Genomic DNA, 26,327 nt, shown 5'->3' on the forward strand with positions numbered 1-26,327 from the left:
CCAATAAATGTTTAGTTCGTCTTCAGAACACAGTTTAAGATATCTTGGATACAAACCAGGAGGCTTGTGACTGTCCCATAGACTGCAAAGTAAAATAAAAGGTCCAGAAAAGAATGAAAGACGTCGTCAGAATAGTCAGTCCATCTGCCCTCAGTGGTTCAACCGTAACAACAACAATACGCAAAGAAAACAAAAATAACGACTTTATTCAACAATTCATCTCCTCTGTCACTCCACATCAGCGTAGCACCATTTTGGCGAATCTGAGCTGTACGCTGGCAGCTTACACTCTTCTGTATCAGCCGCGCCACAAGGATACATTTCTACGTATATTTCCGCTTTGATGTGAAAGAAAACGGCGCATCCTGTGTCACGGCTGACACAGAAGAGCATACACTGACTGCGTACAGCTCAGATTCGCCAAAATGGTGCTACGCTTATGTGGAGTGACAGAGGAGATGAATTATTGAATAAAGTTTTTTTTTCTTTTATTCGCATAAAAAACTTGTCGTCACTTCATAAACTTATGGTTGAACCACTGATGGCAGATGGACTATTCTGATGATGCTTTTCATACTTTTCTGTAGTACAGTCACAAGCCTCCCTGTTTTCATCCAAAATAACTTAAAGTGTGTTCCGAAGACGAACAGAGCTTTTACGGGTTTGGAACGACATGGGGTTAAGTGATTAATGACAAAATTATTTTAGAGTATCAGTTTAATGATTCTCAATGTCATGTGGTATAACCGTTGTCTAAAAAGTACATGTGAATGTACACATTTATACATCCTATTTTTTTTTCATATAAGTGTTTCAAAGATAAAAAGTATGTTTTGTAAATGTTATGAATTATTAATTTATAAATATGATTTTAGTTTTTTTGGGAAGTCGCATCACAACATTTTACAATCTGATTTAAACTTACCTCATCATAAAAAGATCAAATTATTAAATTAGCTTTTATTATTAAACCATATTTTAGTTTAATTTTTTTTTTTGGGGTTTGTTTTTTATTCTTAGTTTTTGTTTATATTTATATTTTGTATAATTTTTTTTTTTAGGTTTAATAATTTTAGTACTTAAAGACAAAAATGAGAATTGTTTCCAAGGCAGCTTACTTTTAATATAAATATAAACAGAATTTTAATTAAGAATGGAAAAACTTGTTCATTGTAGATGAGGTGTATTCAAGTCACTGCATATATTAATTACATTTTGAATAAATTGTGTAACAATCAGCCTAACAGGCTGGGTTATAAAGTTTAAAATGGGGTCAGATTTTACTGTGTGAGAGAACTGCAGGTGTTAAAAGAATGACTTAAAACAGAACTACGTTTAGTAAGAATGGTGTATTTACAATGTTCATATAAAAGACTTTAAAACAACATGATAGAACCAGGTAAACTCAGACTGTTAAAACAATACAGCTTGTTTGTCCATACCCTAAAACGGTCTATGAATCCCCGTGTGTTGATGAGTCTCCACCAGTGTATATACAATCCAAATTGAGTGATAATCCAAGTGAATCTGGAAAGGTAAGCCCACAGAAAGGAAACTCCACAATCCAGGTATGTATTGTTAGCTGAGTTGGTGGCTGAGTGTTTGTTGGCCATGCTGCTCTCTAGACAGTTCCTGCTTCCTGTCATGTGACTGGTCACCTGACAGGCCAACCATACATTTTTTTTAAAGACATACACACTAAAACAAGGATCCTCAAATTTGGCCCACTAGATCCACTTTCCTACAGAGTTTAGCTCTAACTCTAATCAAACACACCTGAGCATGCTAATCAGTGTCTTCAGGATCATTAGAAAATCAGAGGTAGGTGAGGTTGATCAGGGTTGGAGCTAAACTCTGCAGTGCATTGGCCCTCCAGGGTAAGATTTGAGGAACCCTGCACTAAAATGTTAAGAGGAATAAAATGGACTTAAGGAAACATGCAAACCTATTAAAACTCTATTATCCATAAAATGATTGCTATAAATAGAGCTGTAAAACATGTCTCTTGTGTGACAGTGTCACAATTGTAATATCCAAAATTTGTGCATTGTCATTGACCCATTTATTTGAAATCGCTAAATGTAGTGGGTCTGTTTTCAAGAAGTGTTTGTTGATTTGGTGTTTGTTGACTATTGCGTGGCATTGCATCGGATGTGAAATCACTAGTTTATATTGTTGTCTCCGCACACACAAACGGCATCCAGTGCTCAGCATTGATTTCAGGTTTAAGTGTGTGCAAAATATAACCAAAGGCTTGCTATCACTTGATCGCTTGTACTAAACTTCCTGGAATGGGCTCTTCTGGGTGTGGCTGAGTGAAAATTTTGGCATTAAGCTCTAATTTCAGTTTTGCATTTCATTCTTCCCTTAAAGTGCTCCTGAAAAATTTCAAATAATGACCTAACATTAACAACGTACAAGACTGCACACTGACCTGCCCGCATAAACATGTCGTGAGCTTTGCCAGCCCTGGGTGTGTGTGAGAGTGGGGATCATTCAGGGTGTGTAAGAGCATGTGTGAGGGTGATCTAGATCCCACAATGCTGCAGGTTGTTTCTGTAGGGTGTGGTGTGTTTGTTTTGTGCCCGGAGGCCGTCTTACACCTTTTCACGTGTACCTGGTATTCAGTGAAGGCACGAGACCCTAACCTCATTCCAGCCGACTGAAGTCATGCTATAGACCCCTGTACTGCTGATGAATACTATACACGTCATCTTCCTCCCTCCTCCTGGAAATTAGCTGGAAGGGCTTTTCCTTTGAGGTGGACTGTGTAAATAATCTGGTCACAAGCCCTCCGTTTCGTTGTCATGACTAAGCGTGGATTTTATTTTAATGGTCTTTATTGTTTTTCATAAGACTTTCGGTTTGATCTCACTCTTTCACACACATTTGTTGAGTGGAGTCTGAAGATGAAGTGCTTTGAGATACTGTAGTTGAGATCAAAAGTCTGCTGCCCGGGGCGTGAGGTGTGGTTCTCTAGCCTCCAGCTCAGAACAGATGAACACATGTTGTGCAGGTGTGCTGACAAACACACAAAAGCACAAAAACAGGAGGATCTTTGATGACTGCTAGGTCTTTGTTGCAAAAATGCTCGCATTATGGAATCAAAACAAGGCTGGGCTGGTTTTTCTTAGATTTAAGTAGCACAAAGACTTGCTTTAATTTTGGGTGATTTGAATTTTGACCTTTAAATAAAGATAAAACCATGTGAATCAATCACATTTTTGTCTAAAAAAAGCTTTTTACTATTGTAAATTTACACAAAAAAATCTGACTTAATTCTAAGTTTGAAAATAATGATGATGATAATAAATCATTACAATTTTAAATTTAACAAAACACCTAATTGAATCATTGAGAATTAAATATATATATATATATATATATATATATATATTTTTTTTTTTTTTTTTTAATTTTCTATTGAAGCCTGTTTACGCCACTGAATTAAAAGAACAACTGCGACTTTTTATCTCACAATTCTGGCTTTATTACAATTGTGAAATATAAATTTGCAATTGCGAATAATAAAGTCAGAATTGTGAGAGGTAAACTGGTAATTTTTTTCACAGAATTGCATTATATAAACTCACAATTGCGAGTTATAAAGTCCAGTTCTGAGGGGAAAATAATAAATGATTAACTTGAGATAAAATGTCAGAGTTGCAAGATGTGACCTCGCAATTGCAAGAATTTTTTTTTTTTTTTTAAGTTGCGGAAACATAATTTTCTAAAACCAGTCTGGCATAATACATTCTTTTGATAATATCTTTTTTTTCTTTTAACCTTGTTAAGTTAATGAACGCAAAAATAATGTGAACTAATCCAATGTCTGAGATGTATATACTATATCAAAAATGAGTGAACAATGACTTAATCAGTTCTTTCCTTATTCCCTTTCAGTTTCCTGTGGGCTCCTCCGGATCAGCGACCGGTTCTACCTCATCCTCCACATCCTCAGTCCGGCAGAGCCATCAGCGCATTACCCGGGTCAACCTCAGGGACTTGATCTTCTGCTTGGAGCAGGAGCGAACCACAGCCAGGTCCATGCTGCTCTACAAGGCCCTTCTGAAGTAGCAGTGATCCAGTGAGATAATGGTACTCCACCTGCTCGACTCTCAGTAATATGTTCAAGTCTTCCTCTCCTTCTCCGCATTCATCTCCGGTCTGTGCCTTCAGACTCACCTGTGGCATGTACTCTGTGTCATAATGAGCACGTTGCTGTAAATCTTCCAAACGTAGGCATTCTGGAGATGAGAAGGTTCTGGAAAACCGGCAGCGGCTGTGGACACCATGAATCCCCCCCTTTTGGGTCACCCTTTTATGGTTTTATTTCCCCTTTGTTTTGGATTAATGAGCCATGGTTTTGAGCAATGCTGATCTTTTTATTCATTAACTTGGACTCGGACCGGTTTTACGTTTCAGGATTGAGATTGAGATTTGTTTTATATAAATAGCGTCTGGACTTGTTTTTAACCGAAAGCCTCATTTGCAATAAAGACACTGGAAATGTGAATGCAAAGTTCCTGGTTTGAGAGGTCTAACGAGTCTGGAGTATTTTTAGTAACTTATGAGTAGCGCATCTTTAAGTCTCTGAGGATCCGTGTGGATGTTTTGGGGGTTTTTTGTTACCGATTTATGCAAAATGAAGAAACTCTGTGTTGTAAAACACTCTTTCATCCTATTGGATGGTCTTTTGAAATTAAGTGACAGTTTTTTTCTCGCACACTCAGTGTGGGGTTCTAAGTGTGTACGGTTTCACTAGTGTCTGCAAGTATACTGTGAAATGGTGCCTTACATGGCCCTCCTGGGGCACCATTGTTTTTAATCAAATCCACGGCATGAAATTATCTAATATGCTAATACTAATATGCATCGCTTCACCAACGATTCTAGAGCAGGATCTCTTGTAACTTATTTGTGGAGAAATGGCAGGTTGTTCATATTTTTCATTTTTTTTAAATAGGTTTAAAATGAGGTGGCTTTGACCGACTGCAGTAATGATTTTAGTATACTAATGTCACATTTTGGATCATGTACTTTTGTGTTTGAAATCAAGTTCATTATAAATTTGGTATCTGTCATTGGGCATTATTTTATGTCTCATGTACTGACTATTTCTATATTGCCCTTTATGCCATGCAGTAGGAGAAGAAATGACGTGTTTACCTTTAAACAGAGACAGTCAGCGTTCATGTCGTGTGCAATGATTCCTTTGAGATCTGAGGCTAAATCTTTTTCCATCTCTCAGATTGCTTTTAATTTGTATTGTTTGTGCTGGCGTTTAGACAAACAGTATTGTTGATCAAGGGATTGTCTTTTGTCTAAAAAACATATCTATTAGAATTTCTATTTTTGCTAAATTTAACAATTTTTGAATATTTGGTTGGTTTGGAAAAAAGTGCTCATCTCTATTAAATTTGTACTTTTGTAAAAGAATAAAGTTCCTAATTATAATTCTGCCAAGACTTTCTTTAATGATGTTTTACATTTAATGTGTCAAACATTTCAACAGCATCCCCAGAAAGTAAGGGATCAAATAAATGTGGCCTGATTTCTGGGACACTTTTTTTTTTTTTCCTGAAAACTCCATCAGGTGAGGCTCTATTCTGGTATTTACCGCCCACATTTCATGATTCAGTCCATTTCTGATTTAAAACATCACGTCCTGCCCTACTTTTTTTGTAGTTGAATATTTTGTTCAGAAAATTAATGCGGTCATTGATCTCATTGGGAACTGTTCATCCATGTGTCATTAAAAAAAATTGGCATTTTTAATCAAAAAGTCAGTCTTGTGTTTAAACAGATAGTTCACCCCAGAATTTAAATTCTGTCATTTATTACTCACCCTCGTGGCGTTCCAGACCTGCAAGACCTTTGTTCATCTTCGAAACACAAATGAAGATATTTTTGATGAAATCCGAGAGCTTTCTGACCCATAAAAAATATCTTAATCGGAGTTCGGAACGGAAACTCTTACAGGTTTGGAACAACATGAGGGTGAGGGTGAGACTTCTCTCTGCTGATATGTGCCATATTTCTCCATTAATTAAGTCTGCTGAAACTCTGCCCCTTTCTTACAATAGACTGCAAGTTCACGTTCAGATCTGCCTCCATCCAGTTAACAACTAACTGATAGAACCAAGTCCCCACAATTCTTTTTCCTCTTCTGAAGATTCACTCGAATGTACATCACAATACTAAAAGATCTTCCATTTCATAGTGAGGTTTTAGACTACTCCATCTAGGTTTTCCGACACATTCACATGCATGCTGCCAGTGGTTTAAAATAGGGAAAAAACTCCAACAATTTATTAAAAGTTTTTTTTTGTCAACACAGATTACAAAAAAAGTTACAATTCAAATAAACACATGCCTGACAAACGACTAGGATTCATATCAGTAATAATCAATTACAAAAAAAATGTTTTTATTTAAATATACATTTGGACCATACTGCAATATACATCTTGACACAACATCCATTAGAGCAGTATTTCAATTAAGATTTATGTAACGTCCGATGCAGCTTCTCCGATAATCGTCTTTGTAATGTTATTGTCCTTGAAATCGAAAACTAAATGGCAGTTGCGATGCAGCGAGATAAGTTGCATTTAGTGGGGCCTGCAAAGCATTTCGTGAGCCTTTATGTACAACAAATCAAGAAAATCTCAAAAGAAAAGCTGGTCAATTAAGACAACACTTAGCATAACAACATATCTGACATTTCAGTGACCCTTCTGTTTGAAATTGCGAGGCAAAGAACTCTTATTAAATGTGCCTTTTTACAATACATTATGCAATTCAGTCTGTTTACCAGCCACCAAGTTAACCTTTCAAGTTTATTCTCGCTCAGTCTCTCTCTGACTGGCTCTGATTGCGCTGTTTTGCTAAAGGAGAGTGAGTAAAAGGGATTGTGGGAAAGTGACCTTAACTCCTGAAGAGAAGTCTGACCCATAGCCCTTCTGTCTCCAGGCCTTGAGGGGCACAGTAATTCACATCTTCTCAAACGGTCCGAGTATCGCCCCCTGAAAGTGTTGCATTCATTAACAATCTGACTAATCTCATTTTTCCAAAAGGTGCCTTAATTAAACAAGATGTTGTTTTGGACACTGTAGCTACAAAAGATCTATACTTTTTAACTGTTTACTCAAAGCATTTATATATAATGAACCAGCGACTAGTTCAGGGCTAGTTTTGAAGAAAACGGGCACACGAAAAAAAAAAGTAGAGGATTTAGCAATGCCATCAGAAAAGCCTCCCACATGAGTCCAGGTTTCCCTTTAGACATGCTCAAACAAAAAGCCTCGCTGCCCAGCGCTGAATGCATTACCAGACCGTCTGCTTTAGCCGCCACGTAGCCTCAAGTCAAAGCGTCTATGCGGCTGAATCCAGACCGCACTTACAACCAAATGACTTCTGAGAACTGCTCTCGTATCCTTCATGTAGTGAGACAACAGCAATAAACCTGTAGGTCATAAAAGAACTGATTTACATAGATGAGACTGGAAAATGAGAACATTAGATATCTAGATTAAAAATGGATCAGAGGACAGACTTTGTATTTTGTGGTTAATTTCGCCCGGGAGCTTGGAAATCAGACTGCTGCATTATTTGAAAGTGTTTTAGCCAGAAGGTGCGCTCGCCATGAATGCAACTTCCTTGAGTTCCTCTTTTCGCTCTTTTATGCACATACAACAGCGAACTTATATGGATCTGTACTGTGGAAATATAGATCTATGGATGCATTTTTCATGACTGGAGCCAAAGAAAAGGCTAAAAAGTTCAACTGGAGGTCAGCAGATGAAAAGCCATCCTGTGCCTCGCTTGGGTTTGTAAAGCATTTTTTGGAGTAGATTTGGGGTTGGTGATTAAATACATTTACTAAGATTTCAGTCCTCTTGAAGTCCAAAGAGTTTAAGCAAACTGTTCTTGAAAATTAAGTCTTCTACTTGTCTGCTGGCATTTTTCTTCTTCTTCTTCTTTTTTTCGAAAGCAGACTGAGGTGTTCATGGTTAACCCAAGAGCTGGCTAGTCCAGAGGCTCCTGTTTTATCCTGATGGGCGTGTGGCTGGTCTGACACCGTCTGTCTTCCCGACTCAGGATGTATTCACTGAACTGGGAGGAGTCCACACCACCACCGCACGATGCCACCATGCTGAAGCCTTTCTGGAACAGTCTCTCCAGGACCTAGGAGAAACCAGGGACATTTTTGAGAACCTCTGTATCAGTACTACACCTAAATGTGACAAGACACCAACATACCGAACACTACGGGATCAAGGAAAAAACAGAAAATGTTTGCTCTTTTATAAACAAATCATAGATACAATTCTGAACCCTTTTAGAAAAAGTCTCTTCGGGATCTAAACTAAACCATTGGATATTTATTTTTGTATTTTGAGATATAAAGTTTCCCATAAAATAAATGAATGGTATCATCACTTCACATAAATGTATCAAGATGGCTCAAGACTGAAACCATTTGCAGTCAGTCTCTACAGGACCTAGATGGAACCAGTATTTTTATTAGTACTTCAAGATTATGCTTTCCATAAAATAAACTCCCGTGCTCCTCGTATCAGCGCTTCAGATGATTGCATCAAGACGAAACCACCTGCAACAGTCTCTCTAGGACCTAAGAGAAACCAAGATAATTTCTCTCAGTATTTCCAGCTCCACTGAATATGGGAAATTCTGTATGATTTTTGTCTCTCTATCAGAGCTTCATAGATGCATCAAGACAAATTCCATTTTGAAAGTTTCTGATACTGTTTGCTCCAGGACTCACAAGAAACATGTTGCATTTTTATTATTTAGAGAAGATCTTTGTTAAATCTGAGAAAATGTAGAGTTTTGGAGTAAACAATTTACGCTACTCTTTGCATAATTGCATCAAGATAGCAACCCATTCTGGAACCGTCTCTCTAGGACCTAAATGAAACCAGGGGAGTGTTTTAGTTTTTGAGATGTTCTCCATAAATTTAACAAAGTTATATCCTAGTATTCATGCAAAGGTATCGGCACTTTGCGTAAATGTATCAAGACGGCACCAGACAGAACCCATCTGCAACAGTCTCTACAGGACCTGGAAGAAACCAGGGACAATTATCAATATTCTCAAAGCAAACTCTATTTCTGCCTCTCAGTGCTTCATATAGTCGCATCAAGACAAATGTCATGTTGAAACTTTCCGGAGCTTCTCTGTTAGTATTGAGAAGTTCTTTTTTGGAGTTTTTGGAGTAAACAATTTATGCTTCACATAATTGCATCAAGATGGCAACCCCTCCTGGCACCATTTCTCCAGGACCTAATAGAAACCAGTGGCGTTTTATTCAGAGATTTTAGCATAAAATAAACTCCCATTCATGCTACTCCATCAGCACTTCAGATAATTGCATTTAGACGACACCTGCAACAGTCTCTCTAGGACCTAACAGAAATTTTTGCCAGTATTTTGAGTTCAAGTTCTCTGTTGAATATTAGAAATTCAGTATGAGTTTTTTGGAGGTAAACTCCTATTTATGCCACTCTATCAGCACTTCACATAGTTGCATCAAGACGCGTTTAAAATGTGCAATCTCAGTAACAGTGCTATCAACAACTTCACGCTTGCATTACCCTCAGACGTTTCTCACTCCAGACCATCCACCCGGGATGAGAAGGAGCGAGCAGACATCCCCTGGGCTGTTTACAGGGGTTTGATGCGGAGTCAAATGAGAATAGGCTCCCCCACTGACAGCCCACACTGAAGCCACCCGGCTCTTTCATTACAAACCCAATACACACAATCTCAGTTACTGTCAGAGATCCCTCACTGAGAGCCGTCTCTGGGCTGTCGCTGTCATTCCCGCCGCCGCAAAAAGCCAATGAAATGTTTTATCTGTTGGAGTGCTTGTAGATTTTTTTGAAATTCAATACATGCAGCCTTGAGTATTCACTTACTCCTGCACTTCTTTCAAGTGTGCTTCACATGAAAATGAAAGTTCTGGCTCGGGGCTACAGAGCCAGATAAAAGTCCCTCTGCAAAAAAAGAAAAAAAAGAAGACGAAGACTAAGGAATCAGTTGAACTGCACAGGGCCTGAGAAAAAATGTTGGAAGCTGAGGCTGCGGAGAAACTTGTAGAGGAAATGAACGCTTCTTATGACTTACGCACAGATTAGGTATGAAAGACATAAGCAGATGATTCAAGGGCCTACCGTGCGCAAAGAAAGATTGCGTTTTGAAGCATCTTTTCAAGAACATATATCAACATTAATGCTTGTGTAAGGTCTCGGTTGCATCAGTGTTACAGAAGCAAAACGTTAGACTTTGAAGTTCTTTTTGTGCGATTTTCAAACTTTTTCCACAGGGTTTCGAAAATTTGTCTTAAAGGGATAGTCCACCTAAAATAAAATCAGTATCACGATTTACTCACCCTCATGAAAAAAAGATGATTTTGAAAAAATGCCTCCGTGTTTGCTGATCATTTATTGATTTCAGTGTCCATTGACTTGATTCTTCATTGTATGATCAAAAAAGTATCTTCTTTTTGTATACCAATCTGGATTAAATATACCTTTAACTTGTATTTAATCCATTCATTTAATAAAATACATCCATATCTAGAGCTCTTACTAAATATGCAATGAACATATATAGAGTGTCACAAGTCTCTCAAGTATTCAGGCATCGATATCTGAAGGCTTATGATTTTGACATTACACTCACTGCGCTGATGGTTGCATCACTTACTAACTTTCTTACAGTAAACGGCTACAATTTCTTGGCAACAAACTGGCTCTCTCTGTCTTTTTCCATATCTCTCGTCCTCCGTCATTCCTCTCTGATCTATCTTCTCATATTTCATAGGTGGGTTTTCATGAACACCCGAGATGTGACAAAGACGCACTTAAAAAAAAAAACACTGCATTATTCAGTCAGTTAAGTGTGCAAAAAATAAGTGTTATCAGACACACTAATTAGTTATACAGTAAGTCAATTAGGCATGTATTAAAAAGTAGTGTAAACCAGTTTAGGTTGATCAAAGAAACCAAAGTACAGTATTAAAAATGTAGCAAGTGTGTTTCAAATGCTTCAGGCACAGAAATGTTGGAGCATTTTTTCAAACGAAGAGATTTGTCTTAAGGACGAGTTAAAAATAAATTATGCATATCATTTCCCTCTCTTCTCCTCTTGGTTTCATGACTACATATTCCCCACATTAGCATCGCCTCCAGGATTCAAGGTACCGGACATTATAAAACGTATGTATGTGGATGTGTCTGTGTGTACGCCAGTACAAGGTGTTTTAGCACCTTTCAAACAGCCAAATTGTGGCATATTTGAGAAGGTGACATGGGGCATAACTGCACCTCTGCAGCTGTGGAGCCACACCTCACCCCGCACCTGCCTACTACATCTTTCACCCTCGCACATCTCTTCTGGTTGGCAGGCGGCAGGCAAGCTACCACCGAGACACATCAGCACAGCACACTCAATATCACAGCAATCAACCAAAGTACAAGTCAAAACTTTCAAGTTCAGCAAATATGGCAAAAAAGTGATTGACAGTATTATTTAATTTAAAAGAATGCCATTTCATTATAAACATTTTTTTTTTTTTACATTTTTTGGGGATTGTGATGTTGCACTCCAGGTTCAAACCAGCATTTCTAACTTGTCTGCTGTAGTCAAAAAATATTTTCAGTTGCATTTTTTTATTGTGACATTAATCAAATTTTTTTGTATAAGTATACACTGCCGTTTAAAAGTTTGGGTCATGACATTTTCTTGGTTATTTGAAAGAACTAATATTTAGCAAGGATATATTAACTTCTTCATGAGTGACAGAAAATACATCGTTACAAAATATGATAATAAGACATGTTTTTTTTTAGCAACAATTCAGCATATTAGAATGATTTCTGAAGCATCACGTGACACTATATATATAATCAACTAGAAAATAGTTAGTTTAAATTGTAATAATATTTGACTGTTTTAGAGTATTTTTGATCAAATAAACTGCAGCCATGGTGAGACTTTCAAAAACATAAAAAAAAATCTTACTGATCCCCAACTTTTGTACAGTAGTGTATTACTCAGTGATGACCATCAAATACTGTTTTAGTAGTACTCGATGACAATGCTGTACCTGCACAGAGTTGAGCCTGCAGTAGCCATTCAGTGGAAAGCGAATAACGTGGGTTGGATCCTGGTTCCAGCCGGCATTGACTGAATTGCACATGACATCCCCTGTCTCTGGGAAAATTTCCTCTATAAGGGCCTTGTCCCCACTGATGGCAATCCTCTCGCCTAGGTCAGGGGTCACCCGCACCACCAGGCACTCGCAGGGCTGAGCTGTCCGCCGCTGCTCCCGGTCCTGTTTCCAGCGATCCAGCTCTTTCACCATGGGCGTCAGCTGGTAATACCGAGCCTCCTCGTACAACAGCTTGAACTCCTGCAGGAACAACACATGGATGTGAATGTACGCACAAAAAGAAAAAAAACAAATAATCCATCCAGCAAATGACTGAATGGCCAGACAAACATTTTTTTTACAAACACATGAATGAATGAACAAAAAATACAACAACTCACTGAGCAAATGAACAAACAAATGGGTGAACAAATAAGAAAACAAACAAATGTAAAAAATAATGACTGAACAAACATGTTTATTACAAGTTTATAACAAAAATGAACCAGTTATTTAGTGAATGATTGAAAAAGCAGAACAAAAATGCTCAAACTAATGACTGAAAAACAACCCACTGAGCAAATGTCTCAAGAATATAAACAAACACCAAGTAAGCAAATGAATGAGCAAATAAACAAACCACCAAGTGAGCAAACAAATGAGCAAACACCACCAAGTGAAAGAATAAATGAGCAAACAAACAACCAAGATATTGAACGAATGAGCAAACAAACCACTAAGTAAGTGAATAGATGAGCAAATGAACAAACCACCAAGTGAGCAAACGAATGAGCAAACAAACAAACAATCCATCAAGTGAGTAAACGAATGAGCAAACAAACAAACAAACCATCAAGTGAGCAAACGAATGAGCAAACAAACAAACAATCCATCAAGTGAGTAAACGAATGAGCAAACAGACAAACAAACCATCAAGTGAGTAAACGAATGAGCAAACAACACACAAACCATCAAGTGAGTAAACGAATGAACAAACAAACCACTAAGTGAATGAATAGATTAGCAAATAAACAAACCACCAAGTGAGCAAACGAATGAGCAAACAAAAAATCCATCAAGTGAGTAAACGAATGAGCAAACAACACACAAACCATCAAGTGAGTAAACGAATGAACAAACAAACCACTAAGTGAATGAATAGATTAGCAAATGAACAAACCACCAAGTGAGCAAACGAATGAGCAAACAAAAAATCCATCAAGTGAGTAAATGAATGAGCAAACAAACCATCAAGTGAGTAAACGAATGAGCAACCAAATAAACAAACCAAGTGAGTGAAAGAATGAGCAAACAAACCATCAAGTGAGCAAACGAATGAGCAAACAAACAAACCATCAAGTGAGCGAACGAATGAGCAAACAAACAAACAAACAAACCATCAAGTGAACGAACGAGCAAAACAAACCATCAAGTGATCGAACGAATGAGCAAACAAACAAACAAACAAACCATCAAGTGAGTGAACGAATGAGTAAAACAAACCATCAAGTGAGCGAACGAATGAGCAAAAACAAACCATCAAGTGAGCGAACGAATGAGCAAACAAACAAACAAACCATCAAGTGAGCGAACGAACGAGCAAAACAAACCATCAAGTGATCGAACGAATGAGCAAACAAACAAACCATCAAGTGATCGAACGAATGAGCAAACAAACAAACCATCAAGTGAGCGAACGAATGAGCAAACAAACAAACAAACCATCAAGTGAGCGAACGAACGAGCAAAACAAACCATCAAGTGATCGAACGAATGAGCAAACAAACAAACAAACAAACCATCAAGTGAGCGAACGAATGAGCAAAAAACAAACCATCAAGTGAGTGAACGAATGAGCAAACAAATAAACAAACCATCAAGTGAGCGAATGAATGAGCAAAAAACAAACCATCAAGTGAGCGAACGAATGAGCAAAAAACAAACCATCAAGTGAGCGAACGAATGAGCAAAAAACAAACCATCAATTGAGCGAACGAATGAGCAAAACAAACCATCAAGTGAGCGAACGAATGAGCAAAACAAACCATCAAGTGAGCGAACGAATGAGCAAACAAATAAACAAACCATCAAGTGAGCGAAAGAATGAGCAAAAAACAAACCATCAAGTGAGCGAACGAATGAGCAAACAAGCAAACCATCAAGTGAGCGAACGAATGAGCAAACAAACCATCAAGTGAGCGAATGAATGAGCAAACAAACAAACAAACCATCAAGTGAGCGAACGAACGAGCAAAACAAACCATCAAGTGATCGAACGAATGAGCAAACAAACAAACAATCAAGTGAGCAAACGAATGAGCAAAAAACAAACCATCAAGTGAGTGAACGAATGAGCAAACAAATAAACAAACCATCAAGTGAGCGAATGAATGAGCAAAAAACAAACCATCAAGTGAGCGAACGAATGAGCAAAAAACAAACCATCAAGTGAGCGAACGAATGAGCAAAAAACAAACCATCAATTGAGCGAACGAATGAGCAAAACAAACCATCAAGTGAGCGAACGAATGAGCAAAACAAACCATCAAGTGAGCGAACGAATGAGCAAACAAATAAACAAACCATCAAGTGAGCGAAAGAATGAGCAAAAAACAAACCATCAAGTGAGCAAACGAATGAGCAAAAAACAAACCATCAATTGAGCGAACGAATGAGCAAAACAAACCATCAAGTGAGCGAACGAATGAGCAAAACAAACCATCAAGTGAGCGAACGAATGAGCAAAACAAACCATCAAGTGAGCGAACGAATGAGCAAACAAATAAACAAACCATCAAGTGAGCGAAAGAATGAGCAAAAAACAAACCATCAAGTGAGCGAACGAATGAGCAAACAAGCAAACCATCAAGTGAGCGAACGAATGAGCAAACAAACCATCAAGTGAGTGAACAAATGAGCAAACAAACAAACCATCAAGTGAGAAAATGAATGAGTAAACAAACCATCAAGTGAGAAAATGAATGAGTAAACAAACAACCATCAAGTGAGAAAATGAATGAGTAAACAAACAACCATCAAGTGAGCAAACGATTGAGTAAGCAAACCATCAAGTGAGAAAATGAATGAGCAAACAAACAACCATCAAGTGAGCAAACGATTGAGTAAACAAACCATCAAGTGAGAAAATGAATGAGCAAACAAACAAACCATCAAGTGAGCAAACAATTGAGTAAACAAACCATCAAGAGAGAAAATGAATGAGTAAACAAACCGAATGAGCAAAAAAACAAACCATCAAGTGAGCGAACGAATGATCAAAAAAACAAACCATCAAGTGAGCGAAAAAATGAGCAAAAAAAAAAATTATCAAGTGAGCAAACGATTGAGTAAACAAACAAACCATCAAGTGAGAAAAAGAATGAGTAAACAAACAGAATGTGCAAACAAACAAACCACCAATTGAGCAAACCAGGGATTCTGCAGGATTTTTAAGGCCAAATTTAAGACTTTTTAAGACCTTAAATTTGATACAACTAAATGTAATACTTTTTAAGACCCCACGGAAACCCTGGCGAACGAATGAGCAAAAACCACCAAATGAGTGAAAAAATTAGCAAACAAACAAACCATCAAGTGAGCAAATGAATGGCCTTACAAATAAATAAACAAATGCACAAACAACCCATTAACCAAAGGAATGACCGAAGGAGCAAACCACCAAAAGAAAGATTAGAAACACACAAAAATTTACTAGTTATTTTTCATCACTATAAAGATATTTTTAGATTTAAATTCTCCACTAGGAAAGACATGATGGACTAATAACAACAGAAAATTACAGAAGAGATTCAATACCACATGATGACTGAATACTGCATGTTTCAAAGCACATGTTATTTAGCATTGAGCATGAACCCAGAACAACACAGCAATTGTGCCCATCTGACCCATCTTTAGCCAGGACAGGGCGGGGGGGTGGGGTTAAGCCCCCCGGTCCTCCCCTCACTCACAGACTCTCTGGTCGGACAGCACAGATTGCTGCCTCTGCCTAAGGCGTCCTTCACCCTCCAGCACATTTACCCCACTTACACTGGCCTTTCATTCACCACTAAGCCAGATGGCAGCATGCCTCAGTCCTGCCATTACAAACACTGCAAAAATTTTAATATTTCCATGTAAACATGGTGGTATAGGCATATTTCGAGGAAAATTAATAATAAACTAAAGTTAGCAGTGTTTCCACTTGTGAAATACTGCATGAACACGGATTTTATTCAGCAATCCATGCTTTTCTTATCTTCATTTTTAACAATACTACAAGTTTGATTGAAAGAAAAATATCTAAATATGAAACCCTCATGCTCTGTTCACACTTGCTTTGTCTTTAGATTTTTAAATAATAATACAAATTAAAGCTGCAAGCAGCGATGAAAGGGCCCTCGCACCCAGGCTCACCACCACCCGGTGCCCATAGGAGGAACAGTGAACATTGGGCCATATGCTTATAAAATAGTAAATATTTGTTCCACATTTCCTGCTGCCAACAGGTGGCGCTATGATTATAACTGAATATTGGCATGTTTATGTCTTCAGGCCAGGACTCTTACCAAACATGCAAAGTTTCGGGCAGATCAGACATCTCATGTTTAAGTTAGTATAAAATAAGTCATTTCCTGTTGCCAGCAGGCGGTGCTATACTTATAGTTGAATATTGGCCTTTAGTTGTGTTCAGGCCAGGACTCTTATAAAACATGTGAAGTTTGGATCAGACTGGGAATTGTATGCATCAGTTACAACAACTACCTGTTTCATAGTATTAATAGCATCCTTTAGCACATAGGAAGTGTTGCTAGCATGTTTGAGAATATTTCTAGCACGATTAGCACACAATGGAATATTTTAATGTGTTGCAAATAGTGCATACATGACACTTCTTGTTGCCAGCAGGTGGCGCTATGACTATAAACAAATAGGGGCATGTTGATGTATTTAGGATAGGACCCTTGTCAACTGTGTGAAGTTTGGGGCAGATCGGACATTGCTTGCCGGAGTTACTGCAACTTCCTTTTTCACTGCATTAGTAGCATGCTTTAGCACTTAGCTAAGTGTTGCTAGCATGTATTACTATGTATATAGCATGATGCCAGCTTATTTAACACTTTTTGACACTTTAATTTGTTCCTAGGAGTACATAAGAGTGTTAACCATATAACTTCCTGTTACCAGCAGGTGCCGCTATGACTATAACTGAATTTGGTCATGAGTGTTTGTTCAGGACAGAACACCTATCACACGTGTGAAGTTTGGGGAAGATCGGACATTGCTTGCCTGAGTTACATCAACTTCCTGTTTCATGGCGAAACATCAAACTTTGTCAGGCCGCCAGGGAAACACCCCTTGACGAAAACTCAAAACCTTCGCAATTTAACATAAAGGTCTTATGATGACCCTCATGAAATTTGAAGACAATCCGATTAAAACTGTAGGAGGAGTTTGTCAAAGTACGAGGCATGGAAATGGAGACTTTTTTGTAGATAATGGTGTGCTACAAGTACAAGCAGAGCTGGGGGCGGGGCTTTGGTTCGAATGAAGACATTTTATTGGTCGATGCCCGACCAATGAACAACGCCAACTGTTTTCACTGAATATCCTTAGCTTTGACAGGATTTTAAGACACTGCATTCATTTTGTCATTCAGGTATTATCTAGTAGACAAATAATGCAACATATTTTATATGTATATCCCACTGCATATCACTCTACCAGAGTTGCAATATAATGCTGTTTTTATTATTTTTATGTTTTGTAAGAATAATTTTAACTTCTTCATTGGGTTAAATTCCTAATTTGCTTGTCAGTAATGAACCTTTTTAAATGCAACATTATTATTATTTTTTTTTTATAAAAATTGAGTGTTTAATAATGTCTAAATGTACATTAAACAGCAAAACCTAAAAATAAGCACTTATGACCAGAAATACTGTTTTGAACAACTAGTAGAGCTAAATACATGTATTTATTAAACATCAACAAGGCCATCTATTGTTTAAGCAATGGAATTGCATATGAATATTATCTTTCTGGCCACCAAATGCCTCTAATTTAAAGCGTGCCTCTTTGCACTGGAATTTAAACCTAAATACTACAGTTATTGTAGTATAAATAATAACCATATTAGAAAATGTTATATTTCAAATGGTCATTCATGGACCATAATTACTGCGCATATTATTTAGTACCATGATCTCTTTAAATTAACTAAACAGGACTGAGTTAACATGTAGTACAGTTATTTTATTGGTTAAAAGTTACACTTACTTGTTTAGTCACATTTTAACTGCCAAGGAGGAGTATGAGAACATAATGCTGTTCCATTTTCCAGTATAAAATGCTATTGTAACATAGTCATTAGTCAACGTAGTTATCCATGCATAATCAATGCACTTTAAGTGTTACAAATTACTAGAAATCGCTGCAAATATAATGAAACTGCTGTCTGTCCCAATTTCAAGCATATTGACAAAACGTTTAGTTTAGTACTATTGATAGCTCCATGAACCACGTGACCGCGTGGCGGTGAGATCAAAGCATGTTCTGGTACAGCGAGTTTACTCTGTAATATGCAGTGGGATATACATATAAAATATGTTGCATTATTTGTCTACTAGATAATACCTGAATGGCAAAATGAATGCAGTGTCTTAAAATCCTGTCAAAACAATTGGCGTTGTTCATTGGTCGGGCATCGACCAATAAAATGTCTTCATTCGCACCAAAGCCCCGCCCCCAGCTCTGCTCTCTCACATCTGCATATACAAGTGCACAAGTGAGTTTTGCAACAGAATACCGCAAAAAGAGTAGCAAAAGTCAGAGCGCTAGGATTTGAACTTGTACTTCCAGATCTGAGAGGTTGTAAGTGCCGACTTGACGTTGTGCAGCGAAACTGAAGTAAAGTGCAAAAGTAAATATGTCGTAAACATGTGTGTATGTCATTTTCTTTGTGTTAATGTCATTCTACACATTTGTATCTATTAATCTACAACTTCCAATTCAAAACACGGGTGTTTTGATCATTGTCTGTGTGTGCAAATTGAAAGATTCAGCTTTTCACATCAGAGCTGTGAGTGTAAATTTTAACTTACAAATACAAATATTAATATGACAAGTTCTCACAATCAGATCTTCAACCTCTCGAGTTTTGCTACTGATTTACCTTCATATACAAGTGTGTACCAATTTTCGTGCATGTACGTGAAACGTGGCTTAAGGTGCACTCCGTTGAAATATAACAGGTGGCGCTATTGAGCCATTTTGCCACACCCACTTCTGAAACCTTTATCAGATGTAAATTTTCGCCAGTCCTGATGCGTGTGCAAAGTTTTGTGAGTTTTGGAGCACGTTTAGGACCTCAAAAATGCGATTCATTTCGGGGTAGAAGAAGAAGAAGAAGAAGAAGAAGAAACGGAGCAATTCCAATAGGGTCCTCGCACTGCAGTGCTCGGGCCCTAATTATAGCCTATATATAGGGTTAATTCGGATTGACTTGGACATTTTTCCCAGTCATATCAATGCCAAAAAATGTCCCACTTTACCTGAATTCAATCTAAATATATTATTAAATAAAGTAAAACTAAAACCATAAAAAAACATTTCTGAAACAAAATAAAATATAAACATTTACAGTTAGTTGCCAAGGCAATGCTTCTCACTTTGAGGAACTAAAATGAATACAAACATATATATATAAAAAAAGATTAAATATGACGAAACACACAAAAATCATAATAATAATAAAAAAATTTGGGTGGGGATGAAAATGATGAGATTATATATATAAATAATAAACAATTCTTTTGAATTATTTAAAGACCAATAAAATGAAAGATTCTTATATGATATTAATAGTAGGATATAGTTTGATATTACTAAATCAAACATTTTCAAGGAAAAAAAAAATCAGAAAATGGTAAATTTTTCAGGCAGGATGTTTGATGGATGTTATCAAGTTCAAATTTTGGCAGTTCTCATTAGATTAGGAAAAGTCATGAAGCGTTAACCTGATACTTCAATGTTAATGTTTTCCGAGATATTAAAAGGGCCTTGGGGTCTCTCAGACCACAAACACGAGGCCTGAAAGCCATTTCTGCTCCAAACTCTGTTAGCATTCTTGTGTTCTGCGCCTGGTGGCCGTGAGAGATAGCTGTGATCTCGACCCTGCTGGCTCTTCATCCCCACCCTGAAAGACTACTCTTTCCACTGCAGGCTACGCCACAGAGAACAATAGCACCGACCATCTCAGACACAACGCTATTTTACAATTACCACAAGAAAAGGAGTTGTTTTCTTACCCACACCCCTCCCTCAGCCTCTCTTCTTTCTCTCCCTCTTTATTCCCTATGTTCCTTTCTTTATCCCATACTGGTGCTGACAACATGGATACAGAGACTTTAGGCCTTCGGGCTCTTGCTAATTCAAAGAAAAACAAGCTGCGCTTCTTTCCCAGGTCTGCAGCGAAGGCTGGGTATGTTTTAACAGGACTCCTTCTGTGACTCACTTTTGCAAAAGAGAATGTAAAAGCAAAGGCCCACAGAAGAGCGAATTTAGTCTTTAGGCCATATCCATATGGACAAATGAAGCTAGATGCACTGCACGGTTTTCAAGTGCAAACTTTTCTAGAAGAACAAAATGTTTTCAATTAAGACAGTAAGTCGAGTCACAGACGTAACAGACACCTGGGAGGAGACCAAACGTACCCCATCACCTCTCACAGGAGGTGCTGCTCCATCTGACAACATGCATCATTTGCTTATGTACGGCCTCATTCAAAACTGTTCAGTGGCTCATTAGGTTCTGGATGAAAAAGAAAGGTCTATAGGCCTCAAACCCAACCGTGGCAGAACAGAGATCATATAGTCGTCGAGTATTCCCACTCGCGCAGGGCAAGGCACTGTGAGGTTTGATAGGCGAAAAGTGTGGAAAGTTAAGTATAATGGGATGTAATGATGTGCCTATGTGCAGCTACATATTTTATGTTTTGTTATCAAACGGTCTCGCAGAATAGAGGAAAGCTAGCCATGAGCCTGAGGCGCAAATGACTAGTCTCACCCTAATTAATCCCATTGACACATATACCTTTACCCATCTGATTTTTGACTGAGACGGGCATAATACTTCACCAGTTTATCTGCTGGCACTAAAGAAAACACTCATAACTATGTGTGCTTGAAGTCAGAAATTGCATTTCACACTATTTTGAGTCCTGCTTTAAACTCCACCTTAGACTTTAGGGTTCTTTCTTATTTTGTTTTTATTTTATTTTATTTCATTTTGCAATAAGTGTTTGGGAATTTAAACATTAGACTTAAGGGTTTATTTAATTGTATTATTTATTTATTTTTTATTCTCAAGCCAAACTTTTTGTAATACAGAAATTGAATTTTACACTAAATCAAACTTTAAACTTGTTTTATTTTATATTGCTATGAATGTTTGCAACTTTAATCCTTAGAATTATTTATTTTTTTGCTTGCCATTCACAGGCCAAGTTGGAAAGTTTTCTACCAATATGCAAAGGAATGACTAAGAAGTATGTTTGAAATCAGAAATTGTACTTTACACTATTTTAAACTGAATTTCCTTAGACTTTTTTCTATTCAATTTTATTATATTTTGTTATAAACTTATATTGCTATTTGTTTTATTTTGCTATAAATGTACTTTACCAATGTGGAAAGTTTTTTTTTTTATCAATATGCAAAGATGTCTCACTTCCTGCCAGCCATCTTTGCCAGCAAAAAGTTATACAACAAAAATCCAATTGCTCAGGTTTGTGAAGCTTCATCTCAAGACGATCTGAGGTAGTTTTAGTGAAGAGTGCAGAAACTTTTCAAGTAATGTCCCAAGAAAAGGATACATAAATATGTTCAAAATGGTGGAAAAGCACATGATAAACCTTGGAAATTGATAAGCGTAGTATTTAACAAGCATCCAGGAATATCTGAGACATAAAGCTTAAGATAATTCCAAACACATGGAAATCGAATAAAACTGCCGTGCAGTTCTGTCTGGGTCCTTTCTGCGTGTTTCAGCTCAATGCTAAAACTAAATAAATTAGAGGAACTAAATAAAAGTTTTTGAGCATTACCTTGAAGTCGTCAGGAAGAAGCAGTTTGCTGGTTCTCAGGTAGCTCAGGATAAAGCGGAATATCTCTCCGTCTCTGTCGATAAAATAATGCTGCTTCAGACTGTCCAAAACAATCGGTTCTGTGCCATTGAACAGGCGACTGATTCTGGTGGGAAAAAAATTTAAATCAATGATTTTCAATTTAAAGAAGTACTTAGTACTTCTAGTTTTATGCAAGCACTACACTACATTAAGAATGATTTTGCTCTTATCATGTAATAATGTAAAATATGTTCCCTAAAAAACTGCTTTCACTTCACATTTTACATTTGAAATAAGTTTAACGGCAAATGTACAAGTTGATTACTTAACCTGATTTAATTGCTGAAATGGGGTCAAGCTTTTGGAATTATGTCGTACACTATTTCTGTTCTTCGGATGAATCGACTTTATCTTTGCAAAATGTTCTTATTTCATTCTCTCCTCCTATTTCATTCTCCTTTTCTTTCTTTCTCTCCCTCATTCTGGAAACCGATGCAAAACACTTAAGAAAACCAATTCCCCATTTTGTGCCTCGGGTGCTCCTTTTCTCATATGGTCTTGCCGTTCCCCCAGTTAGAATTTCACCATATAGCTTTAGGCAATCTTAGTTTTTCATCTCAGCCTCTCTTTTTTTTTTTCTCCAAAAAGCAATTAAAATGCTGCCTGCTTTTCACCCTCCCCCCATTTTCCTCTCCTCCCTCCTTCCCATTGCTCTCTCGCTCCATATCCATTAATAAATCAGAGCAAGCCACGCTCTCTGTTAACCTGAACAGATGTGGCAAAGCTCTCATCTCTTAACAGGTGGTGTCCCTTTACCTAACTTCATCCGCAAACCTCCGTAGATTACATTTGGGATGGATGCAGCAGGTAGGAATTGCATGACTCTACAAGTGGCTTTAAAGTCATTTAAATGTAGAGCATTTTAATCTATCACACTATCTATACATAAATGCATTGCTAAATTAAGGAAATTTAGGTTGTCACAAAGGCACAAATGAAGTTGGATCACAGAACTACAACATAACTTCTCACGACAGCTCAGTATGACAATGATACAAAGTTTAAGTCAACATCAATCCCAGAAACCCCCCAAAAAATGGTTAGCATCAAAACACAACAGGTCTTACCTGGAGTCTGGGTATTTGGTGAGGGTGGCCAGACTGCTGGTGTACATGTGCCCACCTACGTCAATGTGGACTGGAGCGTTCGCTTTAGTCAGCTGAGCCGGCAGTGGGATTCCCTGAGAGGCCAGAGGAGACACTGGGGACCGGGTCAAAGACAGCCGAGACATGCTCCTTCCCTCCTGCACAAACAGCACAGTATCAAATAAACAGCTCCTGGTTCCCCTCATCTGTTCAATCTCTGAGATCTAAGATGCGATTCTGGCCTGCAAAAACACAGGAGATCACTTTTACACCTTCTCTTAAATTGCGTTTTTACCTTAAGAATTAGCACTACAAGCCTAATTAAGAAAATTTGCCTGCCGTTTTTTTCCCCCTCCTTTTTTCATAGAACCGGAGGGGAGAAATGGAGTGATGCTTATTAGCGAGCACGAAAGGGAGAGAAGGCGAGCGAGAGAGAGAGAGAGAGAGAGAGGGATGGATCCTAGTACTGTAGGTGTCTACCTCCAGGGAAAGAGGGAAAAAGTGTAAACTCCTAATTAAAGATATTGGGCGAATGTGTGAGATGCAAAACACCTCTTCACCAGCAGCTTTTCAGTTCTTTAAAAGTTTCTGAGAGCACATGAATCAACATTTCGAACTGAAGCCAAAAATGAAGGATAAATGAGACTTGAACACCCTCAAGGTCAAATATAAAAATCCAAATGACACTGCGTCATAAAGTTTCAGTTAGTGCAAAAGGTTCTTAATAATGCATATAATAATAATAATTGAAGTCATTGTCCGCTCCTGAGTAATTACAGCTCTACATTAAAACCATAAGAACCATGATGCTGCTACTGTGGCATGAATCGACCTTTGTTTGGAGTAACGAACAAATCTGCCTAAACAGATGGTTAAAGTCCCATTTCCAGAGGCACTATGCCTGGAGCAATGTATGCCCATGGTGTACATCAGACTCACATAGTACTGTGTAGGATTATGTGTCATGTGTTTAGCCTTAGATTTAAAAATAAATCTCAAAAATGAAATTGATCAGCTATAGTGAAGTTAACATTTTTTTTTTACAAAAGACAACTGAAATATTATGAGGGGTATGTATATATATATATATATATATATATATATGATATTAAAATAATGTCAATGGATCATAGCCTAAATTTCTTGTAAAATCCGAAAAGCAAACATGCAGCTGTACCAGTATAGTCCCACATCGAAAAATCGACTCTTATGACTCTTTTAATGAATCACTCAAAAAGAATCATAACTTACAATCAGTCTGACAGTCTTCTCTGAATGAACCCTGAATCCGTCAAAGCGGTATGAATCAACATCTCACTCAGTTAGTAACTGCAAATTATCATTAGTTTTAGTGATGTCCGTCTCGAAATTTTCCTGTACTTATTGTTCGTAAAATATATACCCATGTATAGGCTATATTTTTGAAACTGTCATCTAAAAAGTGTATGTTCCTATGTTTAGGTTTAGTCATTTTACTCTAATTGCATGTCCTTTCCTGTGCAATTAAAGTAAAATAACTGAACATGAATACAGTACCCTGATAAAAAATTAATAAAAAATCAGACGGCATGAGGCTTGTGCATCTGAACTCTTCATGTATAGCCTGCACACATTAGGTCGGAAGAAAACGTTAAGAGTATGAGTGAAAAATGAGTTATCATCGAAGTCAGAAATAATAGTTTGTGATGTCAAAAACTGCGCCAGGTCCCCGGAGTGCGTAAAATAGCCCTACAACTCTGTGTACAGCACTTCCTGTACGCAGTGGGCATACAGTAGTGCTCTGACCTCTCATTGTATCCTTAAGTCAGCCCTCCCTGATCTAAAACTGCAAAAGCACGACACACCGAGAACGAACGCAAAGATGCACCAGAGAGACATTCGAGAATTTGACAGAATCCACCGTACCGTTTCAAACATTTTAGGATGTCCGACGCGACCTGAGGAGGATTCTAGCAGACTGTCTCTGGTGAAGGTCGCTCGTCCTTTAGAAAGAACTTTTTTCGTAATATTTTCTCGGCACTCCAAGAGCTCCTCGTACAGAATCCGGCGACAATTCCGTTCAGAATCCAGCGAAATCTATCTCCGGTGTAAACGCAGCGCTAGGTCGCTGTGGCTTTAAAAACGCGCTTAAAACACAGACCATAGACTGCTATAGACACTTTCCACAAAAGCTACACAGGGGAGTCAGTCAAGGCTGCGTCCTTACCTTGGAAGACATAGCTGTAAATGTATCTTCAGCCCTTTTTAAATCATCGATCGTGGCGTGTCTTAGCCTCGCTTTTTTCTCTTGCTCCCTTTTTGTTGAAGCGTGAGAGTGCGTTGAAGGCACAGCGTTCCAGCCCGAATAACAGAGGACAGCTGAACAAGAATTCTTGCTCAAGGCTCTCCAAACGCCCCGGGGCAGGATTAGGCTACAATTAGCTCAACCCTGCCCGAGCTGGGGCGAGTTACTAGAACAACATTTGATCTTGCTATTCAAAATTAGAAGTATGCGTATATATGTGTTTTACTCTTATTAATCGTCATTTATTGCCACGTCCGAACAAAGATGTGCATGCGCCATGATAACGGTTTACTAGGTTACCTGGGTGCATATCTTTGACTAACCTTCAGCGAGCAAAAGAGAAACAATATTTTGTTTTAAACGGCATTACATACACTGTATTTTGATTCATGAATTCTGCATTTTTTTTATTTATGTTGATTTCTTACAGGCTTAAAATTATGCATCTTCTTAATTTGGTGTCATATGTTTCTCTCAGCGCTCTAATAATGTTCTGCTGGCCATGAAAACTAAATGACATATATCGATATGCATTGTGCCTCTGTAAAAGGCGCCCACTCAACCGCCTCGAGCCAAACGCGCCATTTCAA

General features: G+C 37.8%; 2 protein-coding genes across 3 annotated transcripts in view; one reads left to right on the forward strand and one right to left on the reverse strand.

Annotated features, from left to right (window-relative positions):
• Positions 1-5,457, forward strand: part of LOC132125106 (transcription initiation factor TFIID subunit 4-like) — a 45,223-nt gene extending 39,766 nt beyond the window's left edge. Inside the window, exon 14 of the mRNA XM_059536332.1 lies at positions 3,904-5,457. Within this exon, the coding sequence (XP_059392315.1) occupies positions 3,904-4,077 (174 nt within the window). The 3' untranslated portion in view covers positions 4,078-5,457. The remainder of the gene's footprint in view (positions 1-3,903) is intronic.
• Positions 5,458-6,280: 823 nt separating this feature from the next.
• On the reverse strand, positions 6,281-25,868 carry LOC132125105 (BTB/POZ domain-containing protein kctd15-like). Of its 2 annotated transcripts, none has more exons than XM_059536330.1 (5): positions 25,660-25,868; positions 23,436-23,611; positions 22,288-22,432; positions 12,138-12,443; positions 6,281-8,190 (listed from the first exon to the last, which is right to left on the reverse strand). In XM_059536330.1, the coding sequence occupies exons 1-5, from the start codon at positions 25,669-25,671 to the stop codon at positions 8,032-8,034; spliced, it is 798 nt and encodes a 265-aa protein (XP_059392313.1). In that variant the 5' UTR covers positions 25,672-25,868; the 3' UTR covers positions 6,281-8,031. The 2 variants fall into 2 exon arrangements, with proteins under 2 accessions (XP_059392313.1, XP_059392314.1); XM_059536331.1 differs by lacking the exon at positions 25,660-25,868 and adding an exon at positions 25,359-25,653.
• Between the last annotated feature and the right edge of the window lie 459 nt (positions 25,869-26,327).

The sequence above is a fragment of the Carassius carassius genome, chromosome 43 (genome assembly GCF_963082965.1).
Source record: "Carassius carassius chromosome 43, fCarCar2.1, whole genome shotgun sequence".
Taxonomy (NCBI): Eukaryota; Metazoa; Chordata; class Actinopteri; order Cypriniformes; family Cyprinidae; genus Carassius; species Carassius carassius.

Excerpts from the sequence above, each read along its gene's own strand:
- LOC132125105 (XM_059536330.1), bottom strand. Across the intron at positions 22,433-23,435 it reads ACCAAATACCCAGACTCCAG|AATCAGTCGCCTGTTCAATG; the intron begins GTAAGACCTGTT and ends TTTTCCCACCAG. Across the intron at positions 12,444-22,287 it reads TTCTTCCTGACGACTTCAAG|GAGTTCAAGCTGTTGTACGA; the intron begins GTAATGCTCAAA and ends TTGTTCCTGCAG.